Consider the following 26,773-nt stretch of genomic DNA (forward strand, 5'->3'; position numbering starts at 1 on the left):
CGCCGTCTTCACATCCATATGATGGACTGCCTAGCCCGCGTGAGCAGCGACAGCGAGCAGAAGTCGTACTGACTCCATCCTTGCAACTGGAGCGAAAACTTCATCAAAATCAATCCCATGATGCTGAATATACCCCTTCGCCACCAGTCGTGCTTTGTGTCAGACCACGGCACCGGTCTCGTCTTTCTTCAGCTTGTAGACCCATTTCAAACCAATCGGGCGCTTGCTAGAGGGGAGATTGGCGTAGCTCCAGGTGTTGTTTTCCCTGATTGCCTTACGCCAGTTTTCGTCTTGCTCCGCTTCGGCCAAGGTGTTTGGCTCCTCTGTAGCAGCTAAGTGCAGCTCGTTCGACTCGAGCTCCACTGGCATCGTGGTGTCGAGGATGTTTGCGATGGTCCTGAATCTCCGAGGTGCGTCATTGTCATCATCAACATCTGGTGAGGTAGTAGGCGGCGTTGCGAACTCGGTTGAGGGGTCTGGAGTTGGTGCGGTGATTGGCGGCGTCGCTCCCAGTAGTGGCGATGCCGGCGCAGGAGCACTCGGAACCACACTAGAGCAGGCGGCAGCTTCAGTCACCTCATAATGCACGATGAACGAGCCTGATGGACAGGTTGCTACGCGTTCCCCGGATTGCCCCCAATTTCACGCCGCCGCTTTGTCAAACACCGTGTCGCGTGTGACACACACCCGCTTGGATATGGGGTCATATGCGTGATAGGCCTTCGAGCCCTATTCGTAGCCAAGGAATACCATCGCCCTACTGCGGTCGTCAAGCTTCTTCAGGTGTGGCTTGACCTCCTTGACATAGACGATGCAGTTGAATGTGCGGAAATGATGCACGACAGGTGTCCGACCATGCCACGCCTCATAGGGAGTCTTGTCCCAGACACTTTTCGTCGGCGAGCGATTTAGGATATACACAGCGGTGGTCACTGCCTCTCCCCAGAACTCTCCCGGCATGTCCTTGGCCTTCATCATGCACTGCGCCATTGCCACCACAATTTGATTTCGACGCCCGACGACACCGTTCTAGTGTGGTGAATACGGCGCTCAGTTGTCGAGCGACACCCTCGTCCGCGCAGTACAGACCAAAATCCACAGAATTGAACTCCTCGCCGCGATCTGTGCGGAGGACGCAAAGCTTGCTGCCGGTCTCTACTTCAACGCTTGCCTTGAACCGCTTGATCACCGCCGGTGCCTCACCTTTTGCCGCCAGCAGGTATAGTCACATATAGCGAGTCAGATCGTCAATTAGCAGTAGAAATATTTTTTACCGCCGTGGTTAGCCGGAGAAATGGGGCCGCAGATATCCCCGTGAACCAAATCGAGGCACCCCGAGGCTCGGAAGCTTGCAGCTGCAGGGAACGGCGACCTCCTCTGTTTCCCGATGAGGCAGCTGTTGCACACTTGATTCACGCCTTCCAATTCCGGCATCCCGCGTACCATGCCACGACGGACCAGCGCACGGAGTGAGTCAAAATTGAGATGCCCAAACCTGGCGTGCCAGGTCCAGGCTTCCTCAGAGCTGTGCACGGCGAGGCAGACGGGTTGTGCAATGTCGACGTTCAGCACATACAGACGGACTCGACAGATGAGACGCCGCTGGGGGTCGCGCAGGGTAAGGACCCCGTCCTCGATTTCTGTCTTATAGCACGCCTCATCGAGTTGACCGAGGCTCACCATATTGCTTCGTAGCTTCGGGATGTAGTAGACGCCGGTAAGTGCGCAATGGTCGCCGTTCTTGCAGGCAAGCAGCACTGTCCCGTGGCCCTAAATGCGGACGCGCGACGCGTCGCCGAACTTCACGGTGCCGTGGATGGAGGTGTTGAGCTCGGAGAAGACACCGCGAGCTCCGGCCATGTGATTTGAAGCCCCTATGTCTAGGATCCATTCTGGATCGGCCGACTCATCGTCGTTCTCTCGGAGCATGGTGAGTGCCCGTTCTTCGTTGAGATGGAGAGGACCGTTGGAGGCCATAAGCTCGACAGAGGGCTCCAGTTGACAAAACTGTGCCATCAGCAAGGTGGGCTCGTCATAGCTGTCGGCCTGTTGTGGTTCGGCCACGAGCAAGTTTGCTTGGGCCAGCTTCTCGCGATCACGCTTGGCCTTCCAGCAGTCTTTTGCCCAGTGGCCCAGTGGCACATTCTTCACACCGCTTCCTCCTCCGTCTTCCCCGCGATCGCGATGACCGCGTGAGCGGGAGTGCACCGCGTTGACTCTGGCCGCGGCGCCGCGCGAGGAAGAGTCTACATTGTGCTTGCCAGACCTGGTCATCCACACCTTCTCCGTGAGTAGGGCTTGGCCGCCATCCTCATCATCTGAATCCCCTCGGTCCTCGACAGTGTGCAGCCGGCCAGTGAGGTCTTTTATCGAGAGAGTGCGGAGGTCGACGAGTGTTTCAATTGACATTGCAATTTGACGGTACCTACGAGGGACGACGCGAAGAATTTTGCGAACAACCTTTTCCTCAGAAATTTCCTCACCTAGGAGGCGGAGATCGCTCACCACCCCCTGAAGGCGGAGGCTGAAATCCTCTACGAGCTCGCCGTTCTTGAATCGCATGGACTCGAACATCTGGCGAAGCTTCTGCGCTCGCGATTCCCGCATGCGATCAGCTCCCACTCGCATGGACTTGAGGGCATCCCATGCGTCCTTGGCGTTGTCCTTCTCGGCGAGTGGCCGAAGCATCTCCGACGGGACGGCTCTCAGAATAGCCGAGAGGGCCTGCCGGTCCTTGTGGAACGGCATGTCGCCGGTGTCGACGGCATCCCACAGACCCTGAGCCTGCAGGTTCACATGCATCAACACCGCCCAATCGGAATAATTTGAGCGGGTGAGCGTGGGGTAGGTGACGACACCCCCTTCCTTGATGACCTTCTGAACGACCATCTGCCGCCCGCGCTGCCATGATGGCGACAGTGAATGCCGCCGACCGTGTCAGCGTGGGGTCGCGGAAGAACGGGACGCGGGGGCCGACATGAAGCTCTGGTACCAAATGTCAGCTGCAACCTGATCACTCCAGAAATGAACGCGAGAGAGCTTTTGTGCCGCGGTGAATCTTGCGACATTTTTCTTGTTTCATCTCCGCTTAAATAGGAAAGCTTACAACTTAATCGTGCACCAGAGCTCCGTGCGACGTGCGCCATCCCGCACGTCGAAGCTTGCCGCGCGTTCTACTCCTACTGACTCGCTTCGGAAACACCAGAGCTCGACATGCATGCCGCGACATGCAGACATGCTCATGCAAACAACGAAGAACGGAAAACGAGCTAGGAAAACAAGCTAAATGCAGATACAATTTCGACGCAGGATTCCTTCCAACATCAACCTCCTCACCGACAATCCTGGAAACCATGACAACCCCAACCGACGCTGGGAACGCGTCCTGGACTGGCGCTATGGTGAGCCGGATGCGGGGTGGAAGCCGACATCGTGGTCGTGCCACAGACACGCTACTGCAGGTTGGGCGACACACGTCGGGGCAGGGATGATGAGGCTGACGCCCACAAACGTCGTGGCACTAGGCACCACAGGAGCAGGTCTCTTTGGTCCCGGCTCACGGCCTCATGCGCCCTTGCCGTGACGATCGGGATTATGCGGACAGGGGCGGAGACAGCCATGGCAGAAGTGACACCAGGAATTATGGCCGCCGCACCTGCTACGAGAGCCCATCGCCGATCAGGAGCCCTGTATCTCGAAGCATGGTGGAACCGGCCCACCACACCGTGGCCCCGTCACCAAAATGAAAAAGACCAAGAACAAGATAGACCAGAGACGCGTCAGCTTCGCCTCACTGGTGGCCGTGGAAATGGCCACCTCCAGGGAAAAGCTGAACAAGCATCGCCAGGGCCCAGGAGCCTGGGAAGCTACTCACGGAGGACAGTAGTGTCATGTTGCAGGCCTCAGTCCACAACAACAGAACCAATTTGAGGATGCAGTCTTTACTCTCTGACCCCATGTGCTTCGAACCAACCATTGACCCCCTTTTGCAGGCGGCGAGCAGGGTGACGCCGGAGTACTCACCAGTTTCATCACCTGAGTACACTGCTACTCAGGCAGCGTTCCAGTGGATGCAGCACGAGGAAGAGGAGCTGACGAACCCGGACAGTGGCCAAGTGCTCGTCCACCCGGGTGCAGACGAGGATCACGTCGAAGATGAAAGAGTCATGCCGGCTGCCAACAACAACAACACCCCTTCTACGACAGAAGTACCTTCAATAGATCAATTTATATGCTCTGTAACCCAGCAGCCACAGCCTGCTATCCTACCTGATCCCTCTGTCACCGAAGAACCAACAGTGACACCACAACCAAGCCCACAGACTCCATGCTGTAGTAGTTGGCTAGCAAACAAAAATAAAAACACTCCAGGAAAAGACACTATGCAAATGGCAAAAGAAGTGCTAGCTAAAAAACTTGGTGAACTATGTTGGCTTCGCCCAGGAACTCACTCACACTCATGAACACAGAGCGCCGGCGAGGGAGACGATGAACAGAAGATTTTTCCGGCGACAAACGCCACGGAGCCAATCGCTCATGCATCTTGGCACTGTTATTCACTGGACTTCGCTGAGAACACCGAGGAGCACAGGGCTACATATAGGTCGGGGACACCACGAAGCTAACCTCCATGCCCGGCCTTCTCGCCATGATCCGCAGGACCCGCTCGACGTCGCCGTGAGCCACACGCTCGCTTGGACGACGCGGCTTCCTCCAAAAAATCATGCGCCACGCACACCACTCCTCTAACAGACTCCGACCATGCGCTCTGCAGCACCCCTGCGCTCGCGATCATCAACTCGAACGACCTGACAGGACGCACACAACGCACTGACTCTACACACCATGAACACACCATGGCGAGTTTATTTCCAAAAATCTCCCCCTAAACACGACATGGCGCACTTCGTCATCACAGCAGCGTCGGCTCCTCGTCGACGTCGTAGAGCAGCGCCTGTTCCTTCTTCTTCCGCAGACAGTTCCTCGCCATGTGTCTGCGCTCCCCGCAGTCAAAACACTTTCCTCGGTAGCGGCTCTTACCGCGCCCCGAGCTTGTGCTACTGTCGCCATCGTCGTCGTCGTCGCCATGGTCCCCACCATGGCCGCCGCCCTTCTCACCACCGCCACGGCGCGCACCACCGCTGCACGCCTGCTCCTTACCGCCTCGCTGACATCGCCGCGCCTCCCACTGCTCCTCAGTGAGGTACAGTTGCCCGGCGTGGTCCGTCGCGGGTTCTTCAGCGTCAGCCTCCTCCGCCACTTGCAGCCGCCCGACGAGCTCCTCAACGGACATGGCTTTGATGTCCGCGAGCATCTCGATCGCCACCGCAACTTGCTTCATCTTATTCGGGACCACGTGCAAGATCTTCTTCACCACGCGGCTGTCCTCCATCGCCTCGCCAAGCTCGCACAGGTTGGCGACAAGCCCGTTGATGCGCATCGCGAAGTCGCCGACGGTCTCCCCGTCGCGGAACGCCACGTTCTCGAACTCCTTCATGAGACGTTGCACACTTGCAGACTTCAAGCGGTCATCACCGACCCGCATCGCCTTCACCACCTCCCACGCTTCTTTCGCTGACTTCTTCACGACGAGCCCGGCCTTCATCTCCGGTGGCACCGCGCGCAAGATGGCGGCCAGCGCCCGCCGATCCTTGGCGCGCTCCTTGGTGACTACCTCCACTGCGTCCCACAACTCCATCGCCTCCAAGCTCACCTGCATAACCAAGGACCACTCATGGTAGTTGGTCCGAGTTAGCAGCGGGAGCTCCACGGCGCCGGAGTTGGTGACGACGCGCTCCACGGCGGCACCAGCCCTCGAGCTCTCCGAGCTTTCCCCGATCCGTGATGGTGTCGTCATCAACCTCGCTCTGGTACCAAATGTTGGCTTCGCCCAGGAACTCACTCACACTCATGAACACAGAGCGCCGGCGAGGGAGACGATGAACAGAAGATTTTTCCGGCGATGAACGCCGCGGAGCCAATCGCTCCTGTATCTTGGCACTGTTATTCACTGGACTTCGCCGAGAACACCGAGGAGCACAGGGCAACATATAGGCCGGGGACACCACGAAGCTAACCTCCACGCCCGGCCTTCGCGCCATGATCCGTAGGACCCGCTCGACGTCGCCGTGAGCCACACGCTAGCCCAGACGACGTGGCTTCCTCCAAAAAATCATGTGCCACGCACACCACTCCTCTAACAGACTCCGACCACGCGCTCTGCAGCACCCCTGCGCTCGCGATCATCAACTCGAACGACCTGAACGACCTGACAGGATGCACACAACGCACTGACTCTACACACCATGAACACACCATGGCGAGTTTATTTCCAATAAACTATCGCCTGTGCAATCATCAAATGAAGACCTAATCTCTGATTATGTGCAGCGCTTCGAGCGTCCATTATTCAAGGTGACTATCGAGGCCATCATGGCGCTGGTGGAGATGGAGGCGCAGAACAGAAAGAAGAAGGCCAAGAGGGTTGCCCCGGCACCACTAGAGAGGGGAGCCATCCAGAGGGCTTAAGCGGCGGCAACAAGAAGAAAAGAGTTGATGAATGTTCGTGATGTCGCTGGCACCATTCTCGAGGCTGCTTATGGAGATGCAATAACTTGCTTCTAGTTTTCCACCGGCTTCCAGTGGATGGAGCCATCACGATGTCACCTTCGCTAGCCGCCGTGCGACCTGCTCCGGCCAGGTTCACTACCGCGTGCTGCCATTAGGTAGATTGGGGGTATGCCTTGCTTGTGTAATTTTTTTTATGGTAAAAAATGGTATGGTTAGATTTTTTTTATACGCCGGATAGTCCGACGATTAATGTTGTGTTATCGTCGGACTATCCGGTGCTTATAGTTCGATTCCAACTATAAGACGTGCTTTCCGGAAAAAATAGTCTGGTGAGGGGCTCATTGAACGTCGGACTATCCGGAGAGTGGGATGAGAATTTGGTGCAGCAAATCATGCTCTCTGTATAAAATAGTCCAGTGAATGATCCAACGAAAATACCGGACTATCCGGTGTGTAGAAGGCTATTTGCGCCGAAAACTTGCTCTCTAGAAGAAATGATCCGGTGGAGATTCCATGGTATCACCGGACTATCCGGTGAGAAGAAGAAGGTTTTAGCCGAAAAAATGTTCTCTGGTGAAAATTGTCCGGTGAAGTCTTTGATGATCGCTGGATCATCCGGTGCGTTCAAAAGGAGAACTTTGCAAAAAAAATTGCTCTCTGCAAATATTGGTCTGGTAACATACTCCGGTGAGTATAAATATGACATCGGCATATCTGATATGTCTAAGACCGAGTCTTAGAGTTTCAGCCGAGTGAACTCACCGGATGGTTCGGTGTTCTAGAGTTCTCACCGAACCATCCGGTGTTTAGTTTGAAACCGAATCGAAGTAGATTCGTGGATTTGTTCGGATCTCTTTCATGATTTTGGCCAAACAGGGCATGTTTTGGGTTGGAATAGAGTCCTACTTTGATTCCCTAGGGTCAAGACCATACCCCCTTATAAATAGTCGAGGGGTGGAGGCGGATTGCATATCCATCAATCAATCGCATTTATTGCATCTACTTTTTGTTTTGCCTTTACTTTCCTGTAATTTAGGGTTAGTTCTTTGCTCCTACTTTGAATCCCTACGGTTCAGGTGCAGTTCTTTGTCGATTTGCTCATAAATCATTCGGGCGGCGATCCCCAATGTTACCAGTTGAAACCTTTGCTTGTTTCTTTGTAAACAAGTCATGTGTCACTGCGAAAAGCGACAAGTATCCTTGACGGACCCGTGTTGGCGAGGTGTTGCCCAATTTCGCGCCAACACAAATCGGTGACTCCACCGGGGACAAATTTTTTCGGCTATCTCTTGGCCGAATTCTGAAACCCTAACCATGTCTATTTCGGAAATCGACAAAGACAACATCATAATGGTGTCCTACGATGAGTTGCCGGAAGAGGCGCGTTTGGCGCTCGACGCAGATGTGGAACAACATTGGCAACAACTCCTTTCACGCTATGTGAAGACTCAGCATGGCGTGTTCTAGAAAGAAGACTCTCCACTGCTCGCCGACCAAGTTCAGGTAAAGCCCAATGTAAGTGATGTTTCCCGTGCTTTGCAAGAATACATTGTGCATACGATTGATCAGTCCTTAGGAGCTGCAGTGAGTAATAAATTGATGCTTTAGCTCAGGGTTTAGATCAATCTCTTAATAGACGTTGTGATTCTATAGCTTTTGTCGTGCAAAGCATTAAGGACAACATGCAAACCATTAAGGACATATTGAAACAGCCTTTGTCATGTGATGCTAGCACTTCGAATCCTAATAACTATGGCAAATTTCAACATATTCTATTTAGTTCATCGGCACAGTCAATGACACCCACACCTATGCAACAGAACATATCGATTCGACAAATTCAAAGCTGGACCAATGTGGGTTCAGCTAATGTGGCGACACCTCCATTTAATTCATTGAATACTAGTGAACTGGAGGTTTCATCATTGGTTTTTCCGGTTCCAAGAACTTCATCTAGCATAACTAGTTTGGTTCCACATGTAGCTAATAACTAAGCTACTGAAATTTCAATAAGCATGTCGCTAGATCCATACAATACTGTGGCATATAGCACATCTCCCATACCTCCACAAGGTACTGGCATCCCTTATGGTCCATTACTGGATACTTACTTCAATGTGTCTCCACCAGATACTACACATATACAGCCCGTAGTGCCTCCACAAAGTAGTGCAAATCCTATTCGGCCTATGGCCGAACAACCTATTAGATGTGAGAGCATTAGAGAGGAGATGGATAGTCTTTTGAAGGAGCACTTTGGGGTAGAACCTAAAGGGATGGTATGTGTTTATCAAAAGCCATATCCTGATTATTATGATATGATTCCATATCCCCGTGGGTTTAAGGTCCCTGATTTTGTCAAGTTTAATGGAAAGGATAGTAGAACCACAATGGAACACATAGGGAAATTTCTTGCACAATGTGGTGAAGCCAGTAGTAGCGAGGCTTGTCGTTTGTATTTATTTCCTTTATCACTTTACGGCAATGCATTTACTTGGTTTACTTCGCTTGCACCTAATTCTATATATACATGGGCGCAACTTGAGCAAAAGTTTCATGAATACTTTTATACTGGAGACACGGAGTTGAGGTTCAATATTTCGCTCTCCAATGGAGATCTAGTTGAGTTAGCTTTTGCCGGGTTGCATGCAAACATCAAAGAGAGGTTAGAGGGGCAAGAATTTTCAGATGTGAACCAAGTTTTGCAGCGGGCTCTAGCTCAAGAAAGTCGTGCCAAAGAACATAGAAAGGTTCAAAGGTTTAGTGAAAAATAAAAGGTGGATCGTCCGGGTGTTAATGTAGCTGTATATGAGGACAATTTGTCAGATGATGATAGCGTAGACATGTGTGTAGTCGAATGGACATGGAAGTCCAAATGTAAGCCATGCATGTGCTCCGCATTGAAGCTGACTCCACAAAAGAATTGGCAAGAAGTGATGAAATTCACATTCGGTGTCACTAAATGTGATAGGATATTTGATCTCTTGTTACAATAAAAGCAAATTAGTTTGTCTCCTAATCATGCTATTCCATTACTTGAGGAGATCGAGAAACGTGCATATTGTAAATGGCATAATTCATATTCTCACGCTACTAATGATTACAATGTTTTCCGTCGATAGATTCAATCGGCCATTAATGAAAGGAACAAGGTCGATAGATTCAATCCTCCAATGATCTATTGAAGTTTACTGAAAATTCTAAGATGAAGCTAGATGATGATCCATTCCCTGTCAACATGATGAACTTTGAAGGGAAGAAGGTCTTGGCTCGGCCGTCTCAAGCCGAATCGACTAAAGGCAAGAGTGCGATCATTGGTGATAATAATGTAAGGACAAAGATGATCAAACCTAAAAATCCAGAAATTGGCCATTGGAAAGTGAATGAAGATAAGAGCAAAGCTATTAAGAAGCATGAGAAGATAAAACTTACATTTGATACACTTTTGGCTAACTATGAGAGTGGCAAGGCCGGCCAAAAAAGGGGCAGCCGGCTTGATGCTCTTTAACGTCCAAGATCACCTCCGAAGCGTGAGTTTGAAGGGAGGAGGAGGCAATGGGAGGATAATATTGCAGTAGCTCCGTTCCCTCCTTTCGGTCCGCCAATGCCTATGATGTGGGGGTCTCCTCCGATGGTTTGTCCTCCATATTTGCTGTGGGGTTGGTGTGCACCTTGGGCACCATCTTCTATGCCATTTGCATTATTTCACCCGAGGTGGACAGCACCACGACCTTCGGTGTTCGACAGACTATCTCGTCTTACAAGACCGGTTTGATCCTAAAAACCAGTTAAATAATAGGAGGGATAGGAGACATGTTAAGAAAGTCTATCATGTGAAGAACACATGAGTACTTCTAATGAGAAATCAGATCTGGAACCGAAAGAAAAACAGTCGGTTGTTGATGAAAGCAAAGTGCAAAAGCAATCGGCTAATAACAGATCAAGTGGCAGCAACAAAGGGGAAGTTGTATCAGTGGTTGGTACTGATCTTGAGCTTAAGGAGGCGCCACCTACAGCAGTACAACAGCCCATGGCGCCAAATGTTCAAGAAGCCACTTCTAGTTCAAAGCTGATCGCTAGTTCAGACGATCGGAAGGTTGAAAAGGAGAAGTCCTTGCTACCTGGGACTAAGCTGCTGCCACAGTGGTGTCATAGGGGCCTCTCACATTCCCAAAAGAGGAGGCTACAAAGGTTACAAAAACAAGAGTTGGGAGAAGCACAAGCTGAAAAGGTGAGAGATCTAGTATTCAATGAAATCAAACCAATGGTGCCTATTCAGCAAGAATGGAGAGTAAAGTAAGTCATAGAGCCTATTGTCACATCTAGTGATGATGAAGATGATATGCTAGGAGACTCTCCAATTCTTAGAGATGGCATTCCGCCGCATGATAATATGGATATCAATATGTTTTTGTTTTACCTTCGGAGTTTCGGACTATTGATGAAGAGGTTGCTCAACTAAATCTTGGTCCGAAGGAAGCTATATTTCAAAAGCCCAAAGAATAGAGCCAACATTTGAGACCATTGTATGTTAAGGGCTTGGTGTCATCTTGGAGATTTATGTCGATGATATTGTTATCAAATTGGATGCTATGGATAGTCATTTAGCCGATTTGCGTCTAGCTTTTGAAAGAATGCGTCAGTATGGTTTAAAGATGAATCCACTTAAGTGTGCTTTTGGTGTATCGGTTGGCAAATTCTTAGGTTTCATAATACATGAAAGAGGCATAGAGACAAATCCTAACAAAATAGCAGCTATAGATAAGTTGGGAGCGCCAAAATCAAAGAGCGACGTCCAAAAATTGCTGGGAAAGATCAATTATTTGAGGTGTTTCATATCTAACTTATCCGTGAAGATTAGTGCTTTTACTCCCATACTTCGGTTAAAGAAAGAAGCCGATTTTACTTGGGGTGTAGTACAGCAACAAGCATTTGTTGACATCAAAAAATATTTGTCATCACCTCCCGTGTTAATGGCGCTCAAGGCCGGGATTCCGTTTTGGCTGTATGTTGTTGCACAAGAGACGGTAATACGTGTTGTTCTTACACAAGAAAGCGAAGGGAAAGAATATGAGATCACTTATTTGAGCCGGCGCCTCTTGGATGCGGAAACAAGGTATGCGTTTATTGAAAAATTATGTTCATCTTTATACTATACATGCATCAAGTTGAGACATTATTTGCTTTCTAGTACTTGTGTGGTTGCATGCTAAACCGATTTTATTAAGTACATGTTGCAAAAGCTGATTTTGAGTGGTAGAATCGGAATGTGGGCCTATGCTTTGATTGAATATGATTTGGCTTATGAACCATTAAGATCTATGAAAAGCCAAATCATAGCTAATTTTATTGTTGATCATCGTATTGATAGTGATGTATTGGTTAGTTTGATTAGTGTGTGTTCATGGAAATTATACTTTGATAGCTCGGCTTGTAGAGAAGGTCAAGGTATTGGCATTGTTTTAATTTCCCCTAGAGGTGTTATTTTTTAAACATCGGTTCGCTTTGAATACTTTTGTACCAACAATCAAGCCGAGTATGAAGCTCTTTTGTTAGGTTTGCAAATTTTAATGTCCATGGGCGTGACACATGTCGAAGTGTTTGGTGATTCATTATTAGTGATGCAGCAAGTTTCTAGAGTTTATCAGTGCTTTGATGAGTCACTAAATAGCTATTTAGATAGATGCTTAGATATCATATCAAGTTTTGATGATTTCACCATCGTTCACATATCTAGAGAAGAGAATATGAGAGCAAATGATTTAGCGCAGCAAGCATCCGGTTATCGAGTGAATAGAGGGGTGTTCTGTGTGTTAAAAAAACTGTTGTTAGCTTGTGCTAGTGTTCTTTTGGCTGAACAACAAGAAGAAGGTTCGGTTTTGCTCAAAGAAATCAGATTTGCATATGTCTAGTGATTGGAGAAAGCCAATGATCGAATATTTAGAAAATCCTAGTTCATCGGTAGATAGAAAGACTAGGGGTCAAGCTTTAAAATATGTGATGTTGGATGATGAATTATATCGCCGAACCATAGATGAGTTGCTTCTAAAATATCTAGGTTCAGAGCAAAGTAAAATTACTATGGGTGAAGTACATGAAGGTATTTCTGGAGCACATCAGTCGGCTCACAAAATTGTATGGTTGTTAAGGAGAGCTGGATTTTATTGACCGACTATGGTTGATAATTGCTCTAGATATTACAAAGGATGTGAAGCATGTCAAAAGTTTAGTGATATACAGTTAGCTCTTGCTTCTATGTTGAATCCTATCATCAAACCATGGTTGTTCCGAGGATGAGCTTTGGATTTCATCGGCAAAATTCATCCTTCATCTTTCAAAGGTCATCGCTTTGTTTTGGTTGCTACGGATTACTTCACAAAGTGGATCAAGGATGTTCCCTTGAAGAACATGACACACAAAGAGGACACAAGGTGCCTCGCGCTATCAATGGGAAATACTTGAAGAAATATTATCTTAGCGTTTGGCAAGATGCTTGAGAAGGTAACTATACATGGCCGATGTAATTTACTATCGTGCTAAGATATATCAATGTACATGGCCGGTGTGAATATCAATGCCCTTAGAACATGCACATATGGCCGATATGTTGTTTGTATCACCCTAAGTCATAACTTAGAGTATAAGATGAGGTATTCGTGATTATCCTGTGTAAAAATATCTTTCGGTGTGCAAGCTTTACCAAAAATAGGGGGGCATGTGTTGATCGCAAAAAATGGCACGGCCCGATTTTTTTATACACCGGATAGTTTGGTGATCAATGCCGTGTCATCGCCTGACTATCCAGTGCTTATAGTTCGATTTCGGCCAGAAGACATACTTTCTGGAAAAAATAGTCTGGTGAGGGGCTCATTGAACGCCGGACGATCCGGAGAGTGGGATGAGAATTTGGTGCAGAAAATCATGCTCTCTATATAAAATAGCCCGGTGAATGATCTAGTGAAAACGCCAGACTATCCGGTGTGTAGAAGGTCCATTTGCGTCGAAAACTTGCTCTCTGGAAGAAATGGTCATGTGGAAATTCTGGGGTATCATCGGACTATCCGGTGAGAAGAAGGTCTTTAGCCGAAAAAATATTCTCTTGTGAAAATTTTCTGGTGAGGCCTTTGATGATCGCCACATCATCCGTAGCATTCGAAAGGAAAACTTTGCAAAAAATCTGCTCTGTGCAAATATTAGTTCGGTGACATACTCCGGTGAGTATAAATGTGACGTTGGAATATCTGGTGTGTAAGATCGAGTCTTAGAGTTTTGGCCGAGTGAACTCACCGGATGTCCGGTGTTCTAGAGTTTGTTCTCACTGGACCATCCGGTGTTCAGTCCGAAACCGAATCGAATTCAAGGATTTGTTCGGATCTCTTTCGCGATTTTGGCCAAACATGGTTAGTTCTTTGCTACTACTTTGAATCCCTATGGTTCGGGTGGTAGTTCTTTATCGATTTGCTCGTAAATCATCCGAGCGGCAATCCGGGTTGCCGGTCGAAACCTTTGCTTGTTTGCTTGTAAATAAGTCGCATGTCGCTGTGAAAAGCAACAAGTATCCTTGACGGACCCGTGTTGGCGAGGTGTTTCCTAATTCCACACCAGCAGTGTGTTGTTCAATGCTTTCATGTGCCTAGATTTTTTTTGGCCAGCTATCTTTTGTGGGTTTTACTGTACTTTTATTTCAGATTGGTATTATTCAAATAAAGCAATTTAGAGATCGAAGCTGAAGAGTGGAAATTTGAAAGGGTCAGTCCCTTTATTACTATCAATACGTGTATGACCTTTTAGATGGATGTGAACTGTGCAGCTGTGATTGTTGTGTTCTGGAGCACATTAATTGGTATTTACGTTGAATCTCATTTGTTGACATTACTCTTTTTTTAGCTTGGGGGCTCAACAATTACAAGTTGATAAAACTTAAGCATATAGAATCTCTAAAGCTTATCATGGTAGTTTTGTGGATAAAAGAACTGTGGAATCGAGTTATATTTGTGTAGGCTTTTGCCTCAACGTTTCTATGACCTCACTAGTTCAACCAGTCAAATTGTCACACCTGTGTTCTCCCAAAAGAAAAAGAAAAAAAATTCTCTCTCTTTCTCTCTCCCCCCTTGAACCGGCGCCGCTCTTGCTCTACGCTGCGCCAAGCCGCGCCGTCTCGTCGCCGCACATCGCAAGCAAACCTCACACCACACGTCGCCTCCTTGCGCCCCACGCCTCGCCTCGTCTCGCGCTCTGCGCAGCCGCCGTCACCCTTCCTATAAATATGAACAGTGCCACTTCTTTTTCCCCACCCGCACAGTATCACCCCTCTCCCTCACCTCCACCGCCTTCCTCTCTTCCTTTCCGAGCACCGCCACTGCCATCACTCTGAAGCCGCCGCCGGTGAGCTCCACCGCCTCCCCCCTCCCTCCCCCCCCCCCCCAGAGAAGCATACCTTAGCCACCTTCTTCACCGCCGTCGGCCGCCACTTCTTCGCCGTCACAGGCCGACGCCCTTGCCCCCCCACTGGCCAGATTTGCCCCCACCGAGGCCGGATCCGACCACCATCGCCTCATTCCACCGGTCAGCAAAGCCCACCGCTGTCCTTCGTTGGTGCGTCTCCACCGTGCCATGCCGTCGCCCCTTCGCCTCTCTCTCTCCCGCGCCCGCTCGCTCTCCTTGTCGGTCTGTCGGGCCAGCTCCCCTCTCCCTCCCTTATTTTTCTCTCTCCCTCACTGACAGGTGGGCTTGGTCGAGCTGCTGAGCTGACCGCTGAGCCGAGCCGAGCCGAGCCGATTCCAAAACTGGAATATTCTAGGCATATTCCCTCCTTTTCTTTTTTTCTGATTTTCTTTCCCGGCAAAACTTCCGAAGCCCATTTCTCCTCTGTCCTAACTCCGTTTTCGATGATTCTTCCATCGATATTCATCTAAATTCCAGATATACCCAATCATTTCAATTCTATAATTTTTTTATTTATTTAGTTTAATATAATTATTTGATTGATTGTTTATGTGTGCACTTTTGTCGTATGTTACAATTGTTAGAGGAAGGCGCGTTCTAGGAAGACACAGAGGTTCCAGAGTTTGAAGAAGTAGTGGACGAGGACTTCAACGAAGGCAAGTCCTACACCATTGATTATGATCCTATGTTTTCAAATACAACTGGTAGAGCCCTTATTTCAAATTATAGGGATATGCATGCTTAAGTTAATGACTGTAATTTTAAAGAATATGCTAATATAGTTGTGACCTAGCTTGTTTATACCATGCCTTGATATTGTTACCTTTATTCCGCTGAAACCCTAGAAGGTCACCAACATCAACTATAATGATTGTTTGGATAAATGCTTGTTTACTAGCATGGTTAGGATTGCTTTGCTCAAAAGAAAGAATCAAGATATGTACATATGTTAATCATTCCCTTTCAAAAATATGAAGTGTTGTGTGCTTGGTGTTTGTGCGTGCGATATTTGTGTTCCTGGAGAACTCTAGTGTGTTGTTGACGGAGGGTGAGTAAGGTACCCCACAAAGGTGGGAACTACCTTGGAGCAAGGTTTGCCTTTATGGTGTTCTTACTGGGAGACACTTACCTCAGTCGTATAAGGACCGGTTCGCTATGACATCTACCTAGCATCCAGTTGTACAACCACATGACCTGAATGGGCAGGACTTGACCTAACCCCTCCAACTTAGTTCGGTACCCACTCAGAGGATGGTAGTGACAATGGGGACCAAGAGAAGACTTGGGTAGTACGTAACCCAAGGTCCAGCTGGTGATATTGTTAAGGCTATTCAGAGCTTTGGGATTGCTAAGTGGTCCTTCCTGTGGATCTTCTAAGGCCCCTGGTATCTTAGTGCCCCATTGGTGAATATTATGACTACTTTGTGAGGTCGTTGCATCTCGTTATAATAGTTTCACCAGTTGCTAAGGTTGGAGTCTACGCATATCTTGTGGGTAAAGTGTATAACCTCTTCAGAGTGTTAAACCTATCCGAATAGCCGTGTCCTCGGTCAAGGACATGCTATGGTTCGATCACAATGATTAGCTTTTCGGCGTGAGTACCTCCTTGGCATGTGAGTGGGCAGTATGCTCATGTTTTCAAAAAGGATTGGCTATGTGCCTTAAGTATCCTGGACTATGTGTCCATCGACAAAAGAAGTGTGGGAACTGGTGGGATGGAAGTATCTCCCCCAGGGCCGACGACCCCCCATAAGCTTGACTTATGTGTTATCCTCAAAAATACTTTTAAGATAGTCGTTGCAAATTGAACCTTGCATCAAAAACTACCTTTCTGCAAAACCTAAAGACTCTACAGTCTTATTCTTGATCTACCCATATACATCTAATGTGTCCCTTTTGGTAGGACTTGTTGAGTACCTTATATACTCACTCTTGCTATTGATGGACTTAGATGATCCAGAGGCCGACTTCATCGAAGGAGAAGATGAAGAATAGAAAAGTTGGTTTCGTCTGCACTTAAGAATAGAAAAGTTGGTGATGTCTACTTCTAATGGAAATATATGCGTACCAGCTACTGATCCAGGGACTGGTTTGAATTGCACAAGGTGACCCGAAGGAGGGGTCCGACACAAATATTGTTACGATGGAACTCATATGCAAGTTACAAGTGTTTTTTCTATAATTAGGCGTTACATGTGAACATACGGCCCATCAGATAAATTAATATCTAAATTTATATGTGGTATGATGTACATTGCCATTTTATTAGCTTCATATTAAAAGAGGTTTTTACATTCAGCGTATGCTAGGTGCATTTTTTATTAGAGTGTACATTTCACCCAAACATAAAAAAGGAGTTCTACTTTTTCCCTGATCATGTTTCCGAAGCATTTCAATTACATTGTTAAAGCAACTTTTAATGTATGAAAAGCAATTTAAGTCAAAAATTGTTTTTTGTGTTATTTTTTTTATTTAAGTAGTCACAATTGTGAAAAAAAATTAGATGGCATTTACAAGCATTTTAGATAGAATGTAAAAGCATGTGCTATTTATGGCCCTGGCAACTTTTTATTTCTCTGGCTTTCAGAGTGTCATCAACATCAGGAGGTCATAGGTTCAAATTGCTCTGTGCTTTCATCTTTTCTCCCTTTCCGGTTTGGACCTACAAGCAAAAAGCCAGTTGCTCTTACAAGTTCATGTATCCAACACTTCTTTTTTATTAAATGTTCTTCCTAGTGCTTTTTGTGACATGCATATAATAAATCTGTGCCTTCCCCATTGCAGGTGCAAAATCTACTACTTCTTTCTTTCTCGATAGATCATGGGAACAAGAAATTGCATTTTTACAAGAAACAGAAACAAGTCTAGAGAAATTTTGCACCCTTTTGTTATATCTTGACAAATCTCACCACAGAAGCAGTATCTGTCACTGAGCAGATGTTTAATCTAGTGGAATAAGAAGTTGTGCATTGGTACACTTATGTGAAATCCATAAAGCAGTTTTTTTGTACTCAAGAACATTCAAATCTGTGAGAACTTTTGCCACGGGAAGTACTGGGGTGGACCTCTTTTTCCTCTGAAATGCCCTACTATTCTGCTCTTTTGTGGCAGATTGTAGTTATGCAATCAAAGTATAACTGTTTGCTGGAGATTTATGCGTGCATACATGATTTCCATTTTTCTCATATTCTAATTCCCTCTCAACCCTAATGATGAAATTTTGCTGCAATGGAGGAGCATCAATGGTGACCCACCTCATATCGTGCTTGTAATGACCCATTACAGACTTGCAGGGAGAGATCGAATCTAGTTCTGCTCAACGCCTGAATCGCTCTCTGTTCGGTGCTCGAATTCTTCTCTGTTTCTTATGAAAGTTTTCTGAAATTTTCTGATTCATTTGACCGCTGCAAGATATGCCCTCACCACTACTGCTTATTAGCCATCCCTTTCAAGAGCCTTCCCCTCGCACGCGAAGCTTTCCCTACAAGAACTCTACTTACAGAGATGATTATCGCCGTCAATGGCGGACGCATGATGGACTGCTAGGGCTCGTCTCCTCCTTCCTCCCTAAACCTCATCTTCATCTTTTTCCACATCCTATCTCTCCTTCCTCTTCATAAAATACCAACAGGTAGGGAGGGATTGAACACCCCCAACCCTGTTGGATCCGCAGCTGATCACCGCGGCAACCTTGGCTTCAACTGCACAGTGCCGCTATTTTGGCCGCCCAAGATGCAACGTGTTGGCGAGAAATTTGGCAATCCCACGCAACACACAGATCCGTCCTGGATAACTATCTTTTTTCACAGTGAGACACGACTTGTATACGAGCAAACAAATAAAGGATTTCAACCGGCAACCTTGAGGACCGCCCCCCAGACAATTTACGAGCAAATCGACCAAGAACTATCACCCAAATCGTAGCGATTTGAAGTAGCAGCGAAGAACTACCCTAAAACTACCCTAAAGTGCAAGAAAGTAAAGTAGAAAAAAATAGATGCAATTGACTGAGTTGTTGTTTGCAATCGGCCGTCACCCTCAACTATTTACAAAGGGGGTGTGGTCTTGGCCCTAAGGAATCAAAGTAGGACTCTATTCTAACCCTAAACATGCTATGTTCGGCCAAAAACGTTTAAAGAATCTAAACACATATACGAATCCAACTCGAGTCATACTCAGACTGAACAACGGATGATCCGGTGAAGGCAACTTGCAAAGCGCTTGAACATCCAGTGAGTTCAACTTGGCTAAACTCTAAATACTTTCCTTATACACACTGGATGGTCCGGTGTTTGAATTGCACTCACCGGATGCTACCGCTGGACTAATATTTACAGAGAGCAAACTTTCTGTAAGAAATTGATTTAGTCTCACCAGATGGACCGATGATACTGTGGATAACACACCGAACTATTTCTTCCAGAGAGCAAAATTTTGATAAAAATCCCATTTACACTCACCGGATAATCCGCACGTCCATCAAATACCTCACGGGACTACTTTTTTCCAAAGAACATATTTTTCTGCATGAAATCTCCTTTGTTCACATCGGATAGTCCGGCATCCACCGGATGTACTACTGAACTAATTTGTCCAAAGAATATGTTTTTAGCACAAACTTAAACTACATTGATCGGATAGTCCGGTGTTCACCTCATGTCTCACCGAACTAATTTACAGAGAGTATGTTTTTCCGGTAATAACTGACTTAACTCACCAGATAGTTCAACGTTCACTACATGTTTCACCGGACTAATTTACAAAGAGTATGTTTTTTGGGCAATAATTGACTCAACTCACCGGATAGTTCGACGACCACAAATTCTCAACACCGGAATATCCGGCATTCACAAAAAACCTAGGTGATGCCATTTTTGGCTATCAACACATGCACCCATGTTTTCGGTAAAGTTTGCGTGCCAAAAAACACTCTTTTGCAGTATACTCATGAATATCTCATTATCTACCTTAGGCTATGACTTAGGGTGATACAAACAATATATCGGCCATGTACAAATGTTCTTGGCAATGATGACTGCATCGGCCATGCACAACTATATTTCTTAGGATGATGGTAAATTACACCGGCTATGTAAGCTTACCTCTCTTCTCAAGTGCCTTGCCAAACACTTGGATAGTATTTGTTCAAATATTTCCCATTAAGAGTTCTAGGCATTTTATCTCCTTGTATATATTGCAACATATACGAATTTTCGGGTACGATTTCTGCAACTTTAAAAAAACCTTCACAAGTAGAAGACCACTTTCCGAACTTATTATCTCTAGGCCCGATAGGTAAAATCGTCTTTCAAACCAAATATCCTACTTGAAACGATTTTGCCTTCACTTTTTTATTGTAGGCTTTAGCTACTCTCAATTTGTCCTCAATTTCTCTTAAAACTCTAAGCCTTTCATCATTGAGATCATCTATCCTATCTACCATAGCATTATAATAATCCACAACCGACAAGTTATTTTGTCATGCAACTCTCAACACACCAAGATTTACCTCAACAAGCAAAGCAGCCTCTTCTCCGTACACTAACTCATAAGGAGCGATTTTGGTAGCATTATGATTAGATATGTGATAAGCCCATGATGCTTCACTCAAAACTTCATGCCATCTTTTTTGGATGTTCTTCTATCTTCTTTTTCATGATTTTAATCAATGTTTTATTGCTTTACTCGGCCTGTCTATTGGCCTGACCATAATATGGTGAGGAATTAAGAAGCTTAATTCTAAATGATTCGATAAATTCATGCACTTGATGAGAAATTAAAGAACCTTGATCGGTTATTAAAGTTTGCAGGATATCGCATCTGTAAATAATATGCTTCAAAATAAACTTGATTACCTCCTTATGTGTCATGTTCTTCAAAGGAATGACTTCGGCTCACTTCGTAAAATAATCCGTAGCAACCAAAACAAAGCGATGACATTTGGAAGACAAATGATAAATTTGGCCGATGAAATCTAAAGCCCATCCACAAAACGTCCATGGTTTGATAATAGGATGTAACATAAAAGTAGGAGCTAATTGTATATCACCAAACTTTTTACATGCTTCACACCCTTTGAATTTCTCGAGCAATCATCAAACACCGTCGGCCAATAAAAACCAGCTCTCCTTAACATACACATCATTTTGTGAGCCAACTGATGCGTACCACAAATACCTTCATGTATTTCACCCATAGTAATTTTACTTTGCTTTGAACCCAAACACTTTAAAAGCAACCTATCTATAGTTCGGCGATATAATTCACCATCCAACATCACATATTTTAAAGTTTGTCACCTAATCTTTCTATCTACCAATGAACTAGGATTTTCTAAATACTCAATTATCAACTTTCTCCAATCACCAAGTGTAGGCAAATCTGATTTTTGGGGCAAAACCGTACTCCCTTCTTGCTGTTCGGCCAAATGAACACTAGCACAAGCTAACAACGATCTTTCTAACACAAAGAACATCCCTCTACTTACTCTATAATGGATGCTTGCAACGCTAAATCATTCTCTTCTCTAGATATGTGAGTGATGGTGAAATCAACCAAATTGCTATGATACCTAAACATTTATCTAAATAGCTATTTAGTGACCTATCGAAGCATTGAAAAACCTTAGAAACCTGCTGCACCTCCAATAATGAATCACCAAATGCTTCAATATGTTTAAGACCTATGGACTCTAGAATTTGCAAACCTAACAAAAGAGCTTCATACTCAACTTGATTGTTGGTACAAAAATATTCTAAACGAACCGATGTTTCAAAAACAACACCTCTATATGAAATTAAAACAATACCAACATGACCTTCTCTACAAGTTGAGCCATCAAAATATAGTTTTCATGGACACACACTAATAATACTAACCGATGTATCATTATCAATGCGATGGTCAACAATAAAATCAGCAACAATTTGGCCTTTCATAGATCTTAATGGTTCATAAGCCAAATCGTATTTAATTAAAGCATACGCCCACTTTTCGATTCTACCAGTCAAAATCGGTTTTTGCAACATGTATTTAATAGCATCGGTTTGGCACGCAACCACACAAGTACTAAAAAAATGTCTCCACTTAGTGTATGCATAATACAATGACAAACATAATTTTTCAACAAAAGCATATCTTGTTTCCACATCCAAGAGACACCGACTTAAATAAGCTATCACACATTCTTTGCCTTCACTTTCTTGCGTAAGAACAACACCTATCACTGTTTCTTATGCAGCAACAAATAGCCAAAATGGAATCCCGGCTTTGTGCGCCCTCAACATGGTGGGCGATGATAAATATTTTTTGATCTCATCAATGGCTTTTTGTTGTCTACCTCCCAATTAAAGTTGGCTTATTTTTTCAACCGAAGTATAGGAGTGAACGCACTAACCTTGCCGGATAAGTTAGATATGAACCGCATTAATTAACTTTTCCTAGCAAATTTTGTACATCCCTTTTTGATTTTGGCGCGCCAAATTTTTCTATAGCAGCTATCTTATTGGGATCTATCTCTATGCCTCCCTCATGTATTATGAAACCCGAAAACTTACCTGTCGATACACTAAAAGCACACTTAAATGGGTTCATCTTTAAACCATACCGACATATCTTTTCAAAAGCTAAACGCAAATTAGCTAAATGACTATCCATAGATTTGACGACAATATCGTCAATGTATATCTCTAAGATAACACTAAGTAAATCATGAAAGATCAAATTTACAACTCTTTGATAAGTAGCACCGACATTCTTTAACCCAAATGTCATGACAACCCACTCAAATAAACCAACAAAACCCAGGCAACTAAAATCTATCTTAGACATATCTTCTTTGGCCATGAAAATTTGATTATAACCCATATTACCATCTAAAAAACTAATGACTTTATGACCCGAAGCATCATTAATCAACATATCGGTAATAGGCATAGGATATTCATCTTTAGGAGTAGCTTTATTTAAATCTCTAAAGCAATACATACCTCTCAACTTACCGGTGTTTTTCTTCTTAACCGGGATAATATTGGATATCCATTCAACATAACTACAAGGACGAATAAACCCCGCAGCGAGCAACCGACTTATTTCTTCTTTGATCCGCCCATACATGTTAGTATTAAACTTTCTAGCCGTTTGTTTGTGAGATCTAAAACCTGATTTTATAGGAAGCTGATGCTCTACAAGTTCATGGCTAAGTCCCAGCATCTCATGATTTTTCCAAGCGAAACAATCAATATATTCCTTATGCAATGTGACTATTTTGCCTTTTTGAACATCATGCATATTTTTGTTCACAAATGTCGACCTAGGAATAGTATCATCTCCTATATCTACCGCTTATAATGGATTGGCTGATAAAAAACCTTGTCCTAGCTTTTCTACTTCATCAAAATCATCAATAATTTCACAAATATCGTTCTTTTTAGACCGATATTGCTCCACACGTTGTTGCAACCAATCTAAATTATTTTGTTTATTCATTTATGCATTACATTGCAAAGTCGAGATGAAGAAATCGGCTATACAAATACGAGTACAAAACCATCTCTAGTAACACTAAGAAAATCATAACCCGAGAGATCTTGACCGGATAAACATTGAACAATCCCGTGTTGCCAATCTACGAAAGCATCGGCTAAAGCAACAAAAGCCGATGTATCCGCATAGACAACCTCTACTTCATTATCTATCCACTGAATCAAGAATTGGTGCAAACTAGAAGGTACACAACGGTTTGCATAGATCCAATCACGTCCTAATAACATGTTGTAATTATCTTTCACATTGGCAACAAAGAAATCCGTAGGCATCGTCTTGCTTCCAATAGTGAGCTCCATAGAAATCACATCCTTAGCCCCTGTAGGATCACCGGTGAAGCCATTAAGCACTAAGTTCGTCTTCACGAGTTCGTTGTCCTCCTTCTTCAGTTTCTTGAAAACCGAATATGGCATTAAATTCACGGTAGCTCCACCATCCACTAGCATCCTAGAAATCGACCTTCCATCAATATGTCCCTTAACATATAATGGTCTCAAATGTTGGTTCGATTCTTTAGGCTTCTCAAATATAGCTTCCTTTGGATCAAGATTTAGTTGAGCAACATCTTCATCAATCGCTCAAAACTCCGAAGGCAAAACAAAAAATATATTGACATCCATAATATCATGACGTGGAGTATCATCTCTAATTACTGGAAAGTCTTCTAGCATGTCATCCTCATCATCACTAGGTGTCACAATAGGCACTGCAAGTTGCTTTACTCTCTATTCTTTCTGAGCAGGCAACATCAATTAATTTCATTAAACACTTGATCCCTCACCTTTTCAACTTGAACTTCTCTCAACTCTTGCTTGCATAGCCTTTATATCCTTCTCTTTTGGGAGTGTGAGAGACCTCTCGGACACCATCGAGGCAATGGTTTAGTCCCAGGTAGCAAGGACATCTTTCTTTCAATCTTCCGATCGTCTAAACTATTGATCGGCTTAGCACTAGAAGTGGCTTCTTCAACCCTTGGCACCATGAGATGTGGTGCTGCTGTAGGAGACGCCAATTTGGTTCCAAGGTCAGTACCAACCACCTCTACAACTCCCTCATTGTTGCTACCTACCAAAACGTCATTAGCTGATTGTTTTTGCACTTTATTTTCATCAACAACCGGTTATTTTCCCTTCTATTCCAGATCTAATTTTTCCCTAGAAACTCTTGCATTATTTACATGATATACCTTTTTAATTTCCTTTCTATCCCTCCCATCATTTGACCAATTGTTTGAACCAAACTGGTCTTGTCTAGAATAAGATAACCGATCAAATGACGAAGGTCGTGGTGTTATCCACCCTAGATGGAATGGTGCAAACTGCATAGTAGGTGACACCCAAGGTCCACACCAACCACATGGAAGACACGGAGGAAGCACCATAGGAGAAAGCCCCCACATCATAGGCATTGGTGGCACAAAAGGAGGAAATGAAGCTGCTGCAATATTGTCCTCCCATTGTCGTTTCCTCCCTCTAAACTCATGTTTCGGAGGTGATCTTGAATGTTTAAGAGTATTTGGTCGGTTGCCTCCTTTTTAGCCAGCCTTGCCACTCTCATATTTAGTCAAAAGTGCACTAAATGTAGGTTTTGTCTTTTCAAGCTTCCTAGTGACCTTGCTCTTGTCTTCATTTACCTTCCAACAGCCTACTTCTGGACTTTTAGATTTGATCATCTTTGGCCTCACATTATCCTCACTAATGATCACATTCTTGCCTTTAGTCAATTCAGCTTGAGATGGCCGAATAAAAAAAAAATTCCCTTCAAAGTTCATCATGTTAACAGATAATGGATCACTATCAAGCTTCATCTTAGAATTTTCAGCAAACTTTAAATCTCCTTCATTAATGGTCGATTGAACCTATCGACGGAAGACATTGCAATCATTAGCAGCATGAGAATACAAATTATATCATTTACAATACGCACGCTTCTTAATCTCCTCAAGTGTTGGAATGATATGATTAGGAGACAAACTAATTTGCTTTTCTTACAGCAGGAGATTGAATATCCTTTCACATTTAGTGACATCAAATGTGAATTTCATCTCTTCTTGCCGATTCTTTTGTGGAGTCGGCTTTAACGTGGAGCATACAAATTGTTTAGATTTAAACTTCCATGCCCACTCAGCTACGCACATGTCTACACTATCATCATCCGATGAATCGTCCTAATATTCAACTACATTAACACCTGGATGATCCACTTTGTGTTTTTCACTAATTTTTTGAACTTTTTATATGCTCTTTGGCACTACTTTCTTGATCTAGAGCCCGCTGCAATACTTTATTCAAATCTGAAAATTCTTGCCCCTCTAACCTTTCTTTGATGTGTGTATGCAAACCATCAAAAGTTAATTCAGCTAGATCACTACCGGAGAGAGTTACATTAAAACATCGATTCTTAGTATCTCTAAACCTCCTAATGTATTCAGAAACAAGCTCATTATACTTTTGTGTAACCGATGCTAAGTAAATTAATCTCAACTCTATATCTCCAGTATAGAAATATTCATAAAATTTTGCTCAAGTTGTGCCCATGTATGAATAGAGTTAGGTGCAAGCGAAGTAAACTAAGTAAATGTATTGCCGGAAAGTGACAAAGGAAATAAGCGTAATCTTAAAGCATCACTACCACCGGCTTCACCACATTACGTAAGAAATTGTCCTATGTGCTCCATTGTGGTTCTACCATCCTCCTTATTAAATTTAATAAAATCAGGGACTTTAAACCCATGAGGCTATGGAATTGTGTCATAATAATCAGGGTATGGTTTTTGATTAACATGTGATTTACCTTTAAGTGCTACCCCAAAATATTTCCTTAAAATATTAGTCATTTACTCTTTGATGCTTTCAAGCCCCAAGAGTGTTTCGGCCATAGGCCGACTTGATGGCACATTAGCATATGGTTATAGCCTAAAAGGTTGTGGTTGTGGTGTATCATGGGAGTGCGAGACTATGGGCTGCATATGTGGAGTATTTTGCGACGCCACATTAAAATAAGTATCCGGCAATGGACCATAACGTACGCCGGTACCTTGTGGGGGTATAGGAGATGTGCTATATGCCACGGTGTTGTAGGAAACTAGTGGCATGCTTGATGAAATTTTGTTACCTTGGCTATTAACCGCTTGTGGAGCCGAACTAATTATGCTAGATGAAGTGTTTGGAACCAGAAAAACAAATGAAGAGACATCCGGTTTGCTAGTACTCAA

At 44.7% G+C, this 26,773-nt stretch overlaps 1 protein-coding gene across 1 annotated transcript in view; it reads left to right on the plus strand.

Annotated features, from left to right (window-relative positions):
• Window positions 1-10,414: 10,414 nt before the first annotated feature.
• Window positions 10,415-26,773, plus strand: part of LOC133930116 (uncharacterized) — a 33,614-nt gene continuing 17,255 nt past the window's right edge. Inside the window, exon 1 of the mRNA XM_062376814.1 lies at window positions 10,415-10,801. Within this exon, the coding sequence (XP_062232798.1) occupies window positions 10,415-10,801 (387 nt within the window). The remainder of the gene's footprint in view (window positions 10,802-26,773) is intronic.

Source organism: Phragmites australis, chromosome 10 (genome assembly GCF_958298935.1).
Source record: "Phragmites australis chromosome 10, lpPhrAust1.1, whole genome shotgun sequence".
Classification (NCBI taxonomy): Eukaryota; Viridiplantae; Streptophyta; class Magnoliopsida; order Poales; family Poaceae; genus Phragmites; species Phragmites australis.